Source organism: Ahaetulla prasina, chromosome 2 (assembly GCF_028640845.1).
Source record: "Ahaetulla prasina isolate Xishuangbanna chromosome 2, ASM2864084v1, whole genome shotgun sequence".
Classification (NCBI taxonomy): Eukaryota; Metazoa; Chordata; class Lepidosauria; order Squamata; family Colubridae; genus Ahaetulla; species Ahaetulla prasina.
The window spans coordinates 84,593,930-84,607,634 of record NC_080540.1 but is presented as its reverse complement, the minus strand read 5'-3'; the positions used below and the strand labels follow the sequence as shown (position 1 = coordinate 84,607,634).

The 13,705-nt window shown below is 39.1% G+C and overlaps 1 protein-coding gene across 5 annotated transcripts; it reads left to right on the top strand.

The window, feature by feature from the left end:
• The first annotated feature begins 114 nt into the window (after positions 1–114).
• Positions 115–13,193, top strand: THG1L (tRNA-histidine guanylyltransferase 1 like). 5 transcript variants are annotated; one of them, XM_058170892.1, is made up of 6 exons: positions 115–435; positions 1,957–2,133; positions 3,164–3,333; positions 4,046–4,134; positions 6,424–6,531; positions 10,551–13,193. In XM_058170892.1, the coding sequence occupies exons 1-6, from the start codon at positions 245–247 to the stop codon at positions 10,707–10,709; spliced, it is 894 nt and encodes a 297-aa protein (XP_058026875.1). In that variant the 5' UTR covers positions 115–244; the 3' UTR covers positions 10,710–13,193. The 5 variants fall into 5 exon arrangements, with proteins under 5 accessions (XP_058026875.1, XP_058026876.1, XP_058026877.1 ...); XM_058170893.1 differs by lacking the exon at positions 10,551–13,193 and adding an exon at positions 9,291–10,543; XM_058170894.1 differs by having other exon boundaries at positions 239–435; positions 2,021–2,133.
• The last annotated feature ends 512 nt before the right edge of the window (positions 13,194–13,705 follow it).

The window sequence follows — 13,705 nt, the reverse complement described above, 5'->3', positions numbered from 1 at the left end:
GTATCTGCTCCTTTCTCCTCATCCCACTGAGGACCCACAAGTCTACACACGTGGTGGTGGTGGTGGGAGATGAGGAGACAGGCGGGTCTCAACCTCAGGTCTTTCTGCATTTACTCGGACGCCTCTACGTAGGCCTGGAAGAGGCAGAGGGGCCGGTAGTGATTCCGGCCGATCTTACGGTACCATAGAGAGGCAGCGTTTAGAGCCCCGTCTCTTCCGGTGTCGCTCAGCACTCCTTCCGGCAATGCTGCCGCAGCCTCGGCTTGGCAGCGCCTTCGCTGCTATTGCTTTGGGCCTTAGATCGAGGTTTCGTTGTTACGTCCGAGCCGCCATGGCGAAGAGCAAGTTCGAATACGTCCGGGCTTTCGAAGCGGAGGATAAATGTTTGCCCAACTGCTGGATCGTGGTACGGTTGGACGGACGCTGCTTCCACCGGTAAAGACACGCATCAACCATTGGCGGCAGCGTGTGGAGTTAACGGGCTTCGTTGCCCGGCGACCGCCCGACCAATAGGAGCGAGGGTCAGCTCCGGGATCGGCGGCACCAGTTCAAAGTGAAATCTCTTTCGCTCTGTGGCCGTTTGACTTCCCCGACTTCACATTGGGACGCCGTTTCCCAACCGTCGGCAGCTACCAGATATTGGATTTTTGTTCCCAGAATTCATCCGTTCATACGGACATTGCTGAGGATTCTGGGAATTGAAGTTCACACGCTTGAAAGTTGCCAAGTTTGGGGAATGCTGCAAATTTGGGGGTGCCGCTGTGCGCTTACATGTATGTTTAATACTATAATTGATCTTTGGTAACGGGTTTTATTGGATATAGAAGCATGAGTCAAATCTTAGCAAATATTCTTTTTAATTACATTTGTAATTTTGGAAAGAATCCTTTCTCTGTAGTTCCTTGCTCAGGTCAAAACATCAGATGCCATTACCCAGAGCAGGGGTCTCCAACCTTGGTCCCTTTAAGACTTGTGGACTTTAAGTCCACAAGTCTTAAAGGGACCAAGGTTGGAGACCCCTGACCCAGAGTTCAAATGAATATTGTGAAAGCATTGAATGCAGTTGACCTCTTGCAAGGAGCGCAAAGCTATTTTATATTCAGGTCATGTCTAGTTTTAGAATTCTAAAGTTTTACTTTCCTAATAACTTCTCATTTTCTAATTGAAATTTTTTATTGGCAAAATACTACGCTTCTAAAATAGCATTGGTTTATCTTTTTAATGACTACCTTCTAACACTTTATAATGACAATAAAACATTATGTAAAATTAGATGGATCACAGCTTAAATGTTTTTCATAACCTTATTCTGCAATAATTTGGAAAAACTGTCAGTGGTTTATTTTAAAAGAATAAAACAATATATTGCATTTGTACAGATGGCATGCATTCATCATGCTCCAAATGTTCTCTGGAAAAGCTCTACTAATTTCTAAGAAGGTCATTAAGTTGGATGTTGATATGATTAAGAGGAGGTGTGCTTATAATATAGGGGCTTCAACATAGTCTTCAAGCTCCTGCTCTTTTAACTTCTTAAGAATGGTGGGCAGTTGACAGATATGTCAGAAAGCATACACCAAGTATGTTAATTTCAGATGGAAAGGTACCTAAAAGCCAAAGCATATAGGACTTTATGAATGAAACCAGTACTTTGAATTGCACTCAGAAACCTATGGGTAACCAGTGCAGGACCCACAGTGTGTTACATGGCTGTTGTGATTTTCATTTTCCAGCAAGTAGGCTACTACATTTTTCACCCACTTCAAGCTATTTTCAAAAGCAGCCCCATGTAAAGCACACTGCAGTGACTGTAACTAAGGTCTATTTCTCCAGATATGATTGCAACTAAGTGCTATCATAGCCTATACCAAAACTTCAGTATCTGTAACACAGGATAATTATTTAAACAGATACAACAAATCAAATGTTTTTAATTATATGCTTTTCATTTTGAAGCTTTGCTGAGCAGCATGATTTTAAGAAACCTAATGATGATTGTGCTCTTAATTTGATGAACAAGTGCGCCCAAGCAGTGATGGAAGAGATGGAGGAAATTGTCATTGCCTATGGACAAAGTGATGAATACAGCTTTGTTTTCAAAAAGAAAACCAACTTGTTTAAGAGAAGAGCAAGGTAGTTACTTTTACAGTTCCCCCCCCCCCAAATATATGTTAAAACACCCTTTCCAAAATAAGCTTTAATATAACAATTTGATTACTTTTGATTTTATGATACTAGCAGCTTTACCATATCTCCATTCTTAAAAACATCAATACATGTAGTGAGAAAGGGACACATACACAAACACACAGAAACATCTTTGCATATGTTTATTAGCACATTGATGGATAAGTGGCCATTAAATGTTACGGGCAAGGTATTTTTAACTCATTCACATATTTCACTTTTAAAAGTGATTTAATTGTATGAAATCTTCTAAAAATAGATGATCACCTCATAATATGCTTGTTCATTTCATATTCTTGTTTAATAAAATACAGAATTGTTTAACATTAGTTTTTCAATTGCACAGAGGTTGTGTAATATTGGATTATAGTTTATTTAGCACATGAAGGCCTGATAGCAATGTGAGCTGCTGTGTTACTTTCAGTTTGTAAATTAAGCCTTGTGGTATAGCAAACATTATTTCTGACTTTATTTGACAACAAATTGTTCAATTCATTTATAGTAAAATGCAGAAAGATATTAAATTAGTTTAATACAATAGAGTAAAACATCTTAAAGATGCTTTCTATATAATTCATAAATAAGAATTGCATTTTACATTGCATTATGAGAGGTTAACTGTGATAGAATCATAGATACTAACAGTCAATCTTGCCTACCATAAAATATATACATGACAAAATTAAACATGTTGGATCTGGACTTTATACGTAGCGTATACTTTGGGATTACTAGAGTTAGTCATTACTCTTTTTCTGGAGAAATCTTACATGTTTTGGAATTATGCTGTCAACATTTTGGATTCATAAATTATGATAATAAGTTACAAATATAAGTTACAAATAAGCTATAAATTTTTGGAAAGAATTCCTAAAATCATGAACAAGGCAGACATTCTTGTATTTATATAGGCTAGTTAACTCTTGTGTTGGTTATATTAAAAAGTTATGTTTTCTCTCCCTTTTTTTCTCACAAGTAAATTAATGACTCTCGTGGTCGCCAAGTTTGCATCCAGCTATGTTTTCTATTGGAAGGATTATTTTAAGGACAAGCCCCTTTTGTATCCACCAGGATTTGATGGACGTGTTGTGTTGTATCCCAGTGACCAAAATCTAAAAGATTATCTCAGTTGGCGACAAGCTGATTGTAAGTATTGTAAGAGTGAGATGGAGGTTATAGAATGATAATTTTTAAGAATATATATTTAATCCCATTTTCTTCTTTAAAACAAACATTAAAAGTACCTGATTTTATTCACTTGAGTTATCACAACTTTAGAGATGGAAAGTAGGGAGGAGTGGTGCAGCTTCCTTATGGTACTTAAGTATTTTCTCAAAATTGTATTCTTACTTATTAGAAATAAGTAAAGAGAATGGGAATCTGTAATATTCCACATAGTGAGGCAATCACTATCTGCAGAGGTCATATCTTTCATAACAAAAATGCAGCTGCCCTATTAATCAATTACTCTGTCAAACAGGACTCAGATGCTGCCTTATTATTCAGGTCAACAAATGCAAAGGTATTAATATTGCTGGACATTCAAGATTATCAGTGATGTCTTCTATTTCCCTCCATTGCATCTAGCAATGGATGAGATGCCTTCTCCCAAAATTTCTAGTTATTGAAACCTTACTAGATGGCTTGCTGAAGAAAGTAAAAAAACAACAACCAACAAACCTCTGCACAATGTAGGAATTTATTATAAAAATACATTTTAAGAAATTATGATGTTATTTTATTAGTTACATATAAATAATAATAGTTGTAATAATTATAACACCACTTCTGAAACCAATCTTGTAGTAAATATTGCTGTCTTCTCTAATGATGATGATTTCACTTGATATCATTATAGGTCATATCAATAACCTCTATAATACGGTATTTTGGACTCTTGTGCAGAAAAGTGGCCTGACACCAGTAGAAGCCCAAGAGAGACTTAAGGTTTGAAACATTATTCTAAATATTTTAGCCTAAAGAGCACATTGTACCTAGCTTGTGTTATTTCCAGAAGCATATATAATGTTCAAAGTATTTTTAATATTGGAACATATGTATCTCTGCATTTCTGTTGTATTCCAAGTTTTATTTTACATTTGCTGTTTTTGCTGGAATGCTTCTTTACATGGATTGGATTTGGTTTCTGGTAGGAAGGTTATAAATTTACAAAGAACTGGCTATTATTTAGAAAAAGTGTAAGTATAGCAACTGATCAACTTCAGATAAAACAGAAAATAAAAAAGAGAAAACTTCATTTATTTAACATATGACATATCATACATGGATTAGCAGTATAAATTAACATTAAATTAAATTAATTAAAAGAAAAAGATTAAAAAGTTCCCTTTTTAATCCAGCTAATGCTAGTTGGCAGGATTTAAAAAGTAGTAATTGTTTGCCTGGGAATCATACCTTGGAATTTTTCTTCTAAATTATTCCTTGGTTTAGTGGTTAAGGGGCCAGTCTACAAAGCAGGAAACCATGAGTTCAAGTCCTGCCTGGAAAGTCAGCTGTGTGACTTTGGGCTAGTCACTCTCTCTCAATCCAATTCACTTCACAGAGTTGTTGTGGGGAAAGTAGGAGTAGGAAGGTGTGTTGGATATGTTTCCCGCCTTGGGTTATTTGTAAAATAAAGGTAGGAAATAAAATAAATAAAAATAGAGTTGCAGGAGAACAATGATGACACAAAACTCAATTCCTCTAGAAAAACAGTGGTGTTTGTAAGCTGTAATTGGATTCGTTTTCTTCTGACTTTTCTAATTTTTAAGACCTTGAAATGTTATAAGAAATGTAGTATGTACTACATACTTTTCATTGCTCAACTTTAGCTCTATCATTCAGGAAGGTTTGATCACTGATCAGCTTTAATTTCCTAAAGTTTTTTTTTTATTTCTTTTGTCACAACAGTATACACAAACAATTGTCATAGATAAAACAACATATTTTGAAGAAAATATACATATATGTATAAAAATATGCATCAACTATATCAATTTAATATGATGAAGGGAACAATAGGACAGGAACGGTAGGCATTTTTGTGCTCTTATGCACGCCCCTTATTAAGTTCATTTCCCGTGTGCAGAAGTTAGTGGGATATAGCATAGATTAGACACTTGAATGGGATCATCCATCATAATCTTGGCAAGGAGATCAAAAATAGTATTTTTCCAAGACATTTTTTTTGCCATCATCCTTACCTTGTACCTCTGTGGACAAGCATATTTATGGACAATTCTTTTTCTATTCATATCAGGTTTGGATCTGAAATGGGGATCTGATAATCTGATAAATCTGATCTGATAAATGGGGATCTTGATTGTGTGTGGGTGAACTATATAAGTGTTCCAGCCACAGAGTTAGGAAAATATAGTGATTTTTGTATGCTACTGGAGATTTAACTAAGGACCAGAGTTGGTATTCATTCAGCTGGTTCTGTCCGGATCGCCTAAACTGATAGCAGAAATTGCTGGTGGCTTCGCCCACCCGTCCCGGCTCTATGACATGTTTTTTAGGTACATTTTTGAGGCTGTGTGTATGCGCGCACGCTCACATTTGTGAACCGGTAGAAAAGGTAAGTGAATACCACCCCTGCTAAGGATTCTGGCCATGTTATGTTATTAGAATTACCAGTAAATGAAAATATTGACCTCTAGATCAGGGCAAAAAAATGATAAAAGTCATGGTGACATATAAGTATAAATAGCTATTAAGAGAAGGCAGAGCACGTTACATTTTTTGCTGCTTGGCAAATAATATTCTCTTCCAATTGCAGAAAGTTTACAAGCTAAAAATAAATGTTTGTGTATGCACTTACACCCATGAGCTGAGACCACAGAAGAAACTGATACTGAAATTGCTGATTTTGCAAATGTTTGTTATATAATAAAACTATTAAATTTTTAAATACTAAATTCGCCTTCTTCAATCTGGTATCCTTTTGATGTGTTAAATCTCAGTATTATATTGTATGTAGTCAGGGAGTTTTGATAGTTATAGTATAAGCACATTTGTAGGCCACCAAATTGAAATTTCACCAACCTTTTGCCTGCTAATAATAATGATGGATATGGCATCTTAGTCACCTGTTAAAGAATGAAGCTAATAGCTATGAAATAATGCTTCCCTATTTTCTTTATGGGAAGAATGAAATGAAGAGCAACATCCATTTATTACATTTGAAATTATTAGAGTTCTCCTAGGTTCTTACGAAATGGGTTTTTTTCCCTTTAGGGAACCCTTGCTAATGACAAGAATGAGATTTTATTTTCTGAATTCAACATTAACTACAACAAAGAACCTGAAATATATAGGAAAGGAACTATTTTAATATGGAAAAAGGTAAGTCATACTCTTGCTTGTCTTTAAAAGGGCAGCAAACATATTTTAAGTAAGTAATTATACAAAATATTTTAAGATAATTGTGATTTTTTTTCCAAAGCCCATCTGTGCTGAATTACCAGAGACATCTGTCCTATCAGTTGATTATGCTTTCATATGATGTTGTTACGGCAGGAATTATTCCTTTATTAGACAACCAGAAGCATTGTTTAAGTCATCAGCCATTCAGTTGTGTCCGACCTTAGGCCACTCTATGGATCAGCACTGTCCATGCTCCCCTGTCTTGCACTGCCTCCTTCAGATCCCCCATGGCCATCCTGGTGACATCCATTATATGTCCAGCCAGCGGGTACTGGACACCAGAAGCAACATAGTGATAATTCATCAGGAGTTGTGGGATGACCCTTTGCAGGGACGTGCCGAGGAGTTTAGTGGTTATCTATACGATAAAATCGCTCAGCTCCGGGATGGTCTGGACCGAAATTGGGATGATCCAAGCGAGAGGGAGGAGGCACGTCTTGTTGAGTCTGTTTGGGATGAGTTTGACCCTGTGACTCCCGAGGACGTGGACAGGTTGTTGGGGAGGCTCCACGTCACCACATGTTTACTGGATCCGTGTCCTTCCTGGCTGGTACTGGCCACTCAGGAGGTGACACGAGGCTGGCTCCAGGGGATTATCAACGCTTCTTTGTTGGAAGGGGTTTTCCCTGCCGCTTTGAAAGAGGCGGTGGTGAGACCTCTCCTCAAGAAGCCCTCCCTGGACCCAGCTATTTTGGGTAATTATCGTCCGGTCTCCAACCTTCGCTTTGTTGCGAAGGTTGTAGAGAGTGTGGTGGCGCGGCAGCTACCTCGATACCTGGATGAAGCTGTCTATCTAGACCCGTTCCAGTCCGGCTTCCGACCCGGATACAGCACGGAGACGGCTTTGGTCGCGTTGGTGGATGATCTCTGGAGGGCCAGGGACAGGGGTTATTTCTCTGCCCTGGTCCTATTAGACCTCTCAGCGGCTTTCGATACCATCGACCATGGTATCTTGCTGTGCCGGTTGGGGGGATTGGGAGTGGGAGGCACCGTTTATCGGTGGTTCTCCTCCTATCTCTCCGACAGGTCGCAGACGGTGTTGACAGGGGGGCAGAGGTCGGCCGCGAGGTGCCTCACTTGTGTGGTGCCATAGGGGTCGATCCTCTCACCCCTTCTGTTCCACATCTATAGGAAGCCGTTGGGTGAGATCATCAGTGGCTTTGGGGTGAGATACCAGCTGTACGCTGATGATACTCAGCTGTACTTTTCCACCCCAGGCCACCCCAACGAAGCTGTGCTGTCCCGGTGTTTGGAAGCCGTACGGGTCTGGATGGGGAGAAACAGGCTCAAGCTTAATCCCTCCAAGACGGAGTGGCTGTGGATGCCGGCACCCCGATTCAGTCAGCTGCAGCCGCGGCTGACTGTTGGAGGCGAGTTATTGGCCCCAAAGGATAGGGTGCGCAACTTAGGTGTTCTCCTGGATGAACAGCTGTCGTTTGAAGATCATTTGATGGCCGTCTCCAGGAGGGCCTTCCACCAGGTTTGCCTGGTTCGGCAGTTGCGCCCCTTCCTTGATCGGGATGCCTTGTGCAGTCACTCATGCGCTCGTTACCTCCCGCTTGGATTATTGTAATGCTCTCTACATGGGGCTCCCCTTGAGGTGCACCCGGAGGCTTCAGTTAGTCCAGAATGCAGCTGCGTGGGTGATAGAGGGAGCTTCGCGTAGCTCCCGTGTAACACCGCTCCTGCGCAGACTGCACTGGCTACCTATGATCTTTCGGGTGCACTTTAAGGTTTTGGTTACTACCTTTAAAGCGCTCCATGGCTTAGGGCCTGGGTACTTACGGGACCGCCTGCTGTTACCTGATGCCTCCCACCGACCCGTACGCTCACACAGAGAAGGACTTCTCAGGGTGCCGTCCACCAAGCAGTGTCGGCTGGCGGCCCCCAGGGGAAGATCCTTCTCTGTGGGGGCTCCCACCCTCTGGAACGAACTTCTCCCGGGTTTACGGCAAATACCTGACCTTCGGACCTTCCGCCGCAAATTGAAAACACATCTATTTATTCGCGCGGGGCTGGCTTAAATTTTACTGGTTTTAAATTTTTTATCATTAATTTTAAGGGGTTTTTTAGTTTTATATATTTTAAAGTTTTTAGGCCAACTATGTAATAAGTTTTTTAATTTGCATTTTAATTGTATATTGTACTGTTTGTTTTACCTTGGCTGTACACCGCCCTGAGTCCTTCGGGAGAAGGGCGGTATAAAAATCGAATTAATAATAATAATAATAATAATAATAATAATAATAATAATAAAAATAAAAATAATAATAATAATAATAATAATAATAATTCTGGTTTCAGATTTAATTAAAGCTGGATCCTCACATAGGGAAAGTGAGATCCCTCACTTCATCATGCTTCTCATTTTTCATCTATATTTTTTATGTTTCATATGTTCTATTGGACAGGTACTCTTTGACTTATGACCACAGTTGGAATCAGAATCTCAGTTTTGAGCAAAGTGATTGTTAAGTGAGATGCCCATGTGAATGCTTTGCTCAATGACCATAATGCCAGTACTCATGGTTGTGATTGTTAAGCAATCCCCTGGGTCATTAAGCCAAGTATGATTTCTGCCTGCTGAGTTTAGCTCTTCTCTGTGTGTGGAAGAGAACTGCTCTGATGGCTGCAGAAATGAGGCTCCCATCTTTGTGTTCTGACTTCCTTTTTTGCAGCTCTTCAGAGGACTACTTCTCCCCTCTGCATGGAGGGGAATGCCTTCAAACAACTCACTTGGGATCTGACCAGGGGTGAAATCCAGCAGGTTCTGACAGGTTCTGGAGAACTGGTAGCGGAAATTTTGAGCAGTTCGGAGAACTGGTAGTAGAAATTTTGAATAGTTCAGAGAACTGCCAAACACCACATCTGGCTGGCTCCAGAGTAGGTTGGGAATGGAGATTTTGCAATATCGTTCCCCCAGGAGTGGGGAGGGAATGGGGATTTTGCAGTATCCTTCCCCTGGAGTGGGGAGGGAATGGAGATTTTGCAGTATCCTTCCCCTGGAGTGAGGTGGGAATAGAAATTTTGCAGTATCCTTCTGCCATGCCCACCAAGCCACATCCACAGAACCAGTGGTAAAAAAAATTGGATTTCACCACTGGATCTGACCTCCATTTCTGCACCCCTTTGAAGGAGTTCCCTTCCCTTCCATACACAAGAGGATAGGGAATATTCCAAGTACCTGTTTGTCTTCAATCAGATCTTCCTGTTTGAACATAGCATACAGATAGTCCTTGACTTGCAACCAGTTGTGCCCAACTTTGTATTCTAATTAAGTATACAAATCAGCAAACTATCGTACAAAAATTATAGTATGGCTTTTGCATTCCCCCCAAGCGAAAAGCAAGCAAACATATTTTATGTCTTCATGAAAGCCAAGCAATGCTCTTTTCTTTTTTTTTCTGCCCTATATTTTGCAGCCAGGCGCTATAAGGTGAAAACATAATGACATTCAGTATCCTTGGCATTCAAGATATGATTCTTTGACTTTCATAGGAATTAATTCATTAGAACATGCTAAGGTTTTATGAAGATTAAACACATTTTTATTTCCCTTCTGCTCCTATTGGAAATTATGTCATTAATGATTTGATGCCAGATATGGGCAGTGTAGTTTTGGGAGTGAGGCAATTCCTTGAAGACTGCAAAAGACAGTTGTAGGGGATGCTACCTATAGGTTACCTGTTCCTGGTTTAGCATTATGCATCAGTTTAGCCAGTGCATGTCAAAAACATGTTGAAAAAGTCATTCTCTTCTAGATGAAGTAGAATGAAGATGCTTTGAAGATGAAGTCTGCCATTTTACAGTGATAGTCTAATACATGAAAGTGATGCTTCACTTTAATACATTAAACAATGCAACTCTAAAAGAATTAAATTCTGAATAGATTTTAAAAAGTTCAATTATTAATATATTATTTGTACTTCTATTCCTAGGTAGATGAAATCATTAAAAGAAAAATTAAAACAGGGAAAATAGAAGAGAAGGAAATTGAAGAAACCAGGATGAGAAATAGACCAATTCCTTTGCATTGTGATATTATTGGAAATGAATTTTGGGAACACAATCCTCAAATCCTGCTTGACATGAGGTGACCTTTCCTATCTGCATTTTAGTCTGAACCTATGGGTATAATTTATTTTACAAGGACTGCATCATGGTGGGAAAAAAATGTAATCCTGTATTTTGTAATAACCATTTTACTTGAATGAATAAATGAATGAAAAATCCACGTATTGTTCATAAATAAATACTTTTTTATTAAAATTACAAGTAGGCTGATAATAATCTTAAACTTTACACTGGAAAAGGAATGCATTTAATTTCTTCCCTGGCCCTCAAAAGAACTCTACTGCTGTAGGTCTCATGAGATGCTAAGTTGCCCATTTAAAACTCTGAAAACATTTAAACTACTCCTTCAAATTAAATTCTATCATCAGGGAGCCAAGTTACAAATTATCCTAGTTGCTAATGTCTCTGGATTATATGAGTGATAAACAAAATACCCTGGCAAGTAGCAGAAAGTAATTAGGAAGTTTTCTCTCAAGTGTAAATTAGTTCCGGCCTTTCTGAAAGCTATGGAAACATAATTTCCCTCTGTAATCGAACATTTATTATTTGGACGCTCTCCTTGCTGCTTTTCGGATTATTAGACAAGGTCTCAGGTGGCCAACCAAGAGCAATAATGTTATTGTATAAGGGAGATAGCGCAGCAGGGTGAGTTTGTAGGTCATGCTCTCATTTTGCTGCTGCCTGGGAAACTATCCAGTTCCTGCTGTTGAGAATTGTGGCAACCAACTTACTGAAAGTCTTGTATTGGGATGTGAAGTTCAAAGAGTTGTGTTACTCTTCTGCCTTTTCAAAGGCCATGCTGCCCAGAAGCAAAAGGATAGAGGAATTGGGGCCCAAATGTGAGATTTGTAAAAAATTGGCCTAGCTTCTCTGGTGGCTAGGTTTTATAGAACTTTTTAAGGGGATTCTTAATTGTTTATGAATTTGCTCTAAAAGGAAATCATTTAGAATAATAGGCATTTAGCATCATTTTAAAACCATTTGAAAAAATTGTACTCATTTTTTCTGAAGTGACAAGTGTCTTCATTACTATAGTTAAGATAACATTAAAGGGCTAAAAAGAAACGAACAATTAGCATTCCAAAAATGGTGTGTTCTTGTATCTGTGTCAGCAATCCACAATACTTGTAGGGAGGTTAGCAGGAATAATAGGCAAAGTATCTATGCAAAGTGGATTTTGGTATTCCTGCTTTCCATAAAGTGCTCCAGGTTATTAGCAGCAACAATAAAAAAGCAGCTGTGTTTTCATAATGTACTGAAGCAAAAACAAGCTGGTCACTTGTTAGCCTAGTGCAGGGGTATCAAACTCGATTTCATTGTGGGCCGCATCAGGGTTGTGTTTGCCCTCACGAGCTAGAGTGGGTGTGGCCAGCTTGAGGTCACTTGTGTTGGCGTCTGTGGTGGCCCAAGCGCTTTGCCAGTGAAAATGGGCTCCCGAGCTCCATTTTCAGCACAATGGCCTCCTGCTGCCCTCTGCCAGTGAAAACGGAGCTCGGGAGGGAGGGCTTGTGTGTCCCCCTAGCTCTGTTTTCATTGGCAGAGGGTGGCAGGAGGCTGTTGCAGCCAAAAACAGCTGCACGTGGCCCTCCCAGGCTGCATTTTCACTGGCAAAGAAGGAAATGGTCCTTTGCTGTTTTTAGGGTGACCCCGTGAGCCAGATCTGGTTCCCGGGCCTTGAGTTTGACACCCCTGGCCTAGTACCTGTATGAATTACTATTACTAATCCATAACCTTTCTCCAATACAAAAGAGAGATCTCTGCTAGATTTAAAAACCCGATTTGTTTGAATCACATTTTGCAGGATCCAGTCTGGGTCGGTCACTGGGACCAGAGTTTTGTCTTCTGAGCTTTCAGACTCATGCTAGAGCCCACCTTCAGGGAACTTCTCTTTAGCAGATAGTGTCATATTTTGTTACACCACCCATACTGAGAATCAGAAGATGGAATATACTTGGCTCACTAATTTGTCTATTTTTAAATAATCAACATATGACATAAGCAGAAAATGAGGTACATGATAGACTTCTTACAGACCTAAATTTAAAAAATCCTAATTTCCAGTTGTCAGTAAACAATTGTATTCATCCCTCCTAAGTCACCTTACAGATTTAAATAGTCAGCCAAAACAATTATGAGGTAGGGGTATGGGGTATAGAGGTATTTATATAGTTTTTAATAATTCGGCTATGTAGAATAAGTTTTTTAATTGTTATTTTAGTCTGTATTTATATGTACTTTTTACTTGCCTGTGAACTGCCCTGAGTCCCTAGGGAGATAGGGCGGTATATAAATGTGAAAAATAAATAAATAAATAAATAGGGTGGGGAAGTTGATCCTATGCACAAGATATACCTTGGTGCTTACTAATCAAGACTGCTTTTTCCCCTATTTCTGTCAAACAAGGCTAAAACCTTTACTGTATGGTCTTATTTTTGGTTATCTTCTAGAATCTGGATTTGATTGAGATGAGCCTCTATGGAAATTAAATAAATATTTACAAAAATTCATCCTTCTTTGCTTATTTTATTGTTCATATTCTCGCACAATCACCAACTTCCTTGTTAACAACTGACTGAATTACAACTTTGGACCCAACCTCTGAAGGTTGTTGGAATAAGCGTATCATATTATGTTCAGTAAATCTGGCCTTGCGTGTCCACTATTTTGGTTCCTACTGGACAATTCAAACAGTCCTTAAGGTGTCCTTATCACTGTCAGCAAATGGCCTTCTTTTCTAAATGGGTTAAAAATAACCTTTAATAATGTTTAACTCTGTAACTGTGAAAAATATCTACTGGCCTTTACTAATACAAATATGCAAAATGCTTTATACAAGATCAATGGCATATTAGCATACAGTTATTTTCCGTTTCTACATAGAATTGCCTGAAACAAGAAGCAAACTGGAAATGTTGTAATACTTGATATTTAACCTGACTACTTTAATTACTGCACTGAAAGAGACCCTTGTCTAGCTCAACTACTACTCACTATCCATGCAGTTGTTTGACAGCATTAT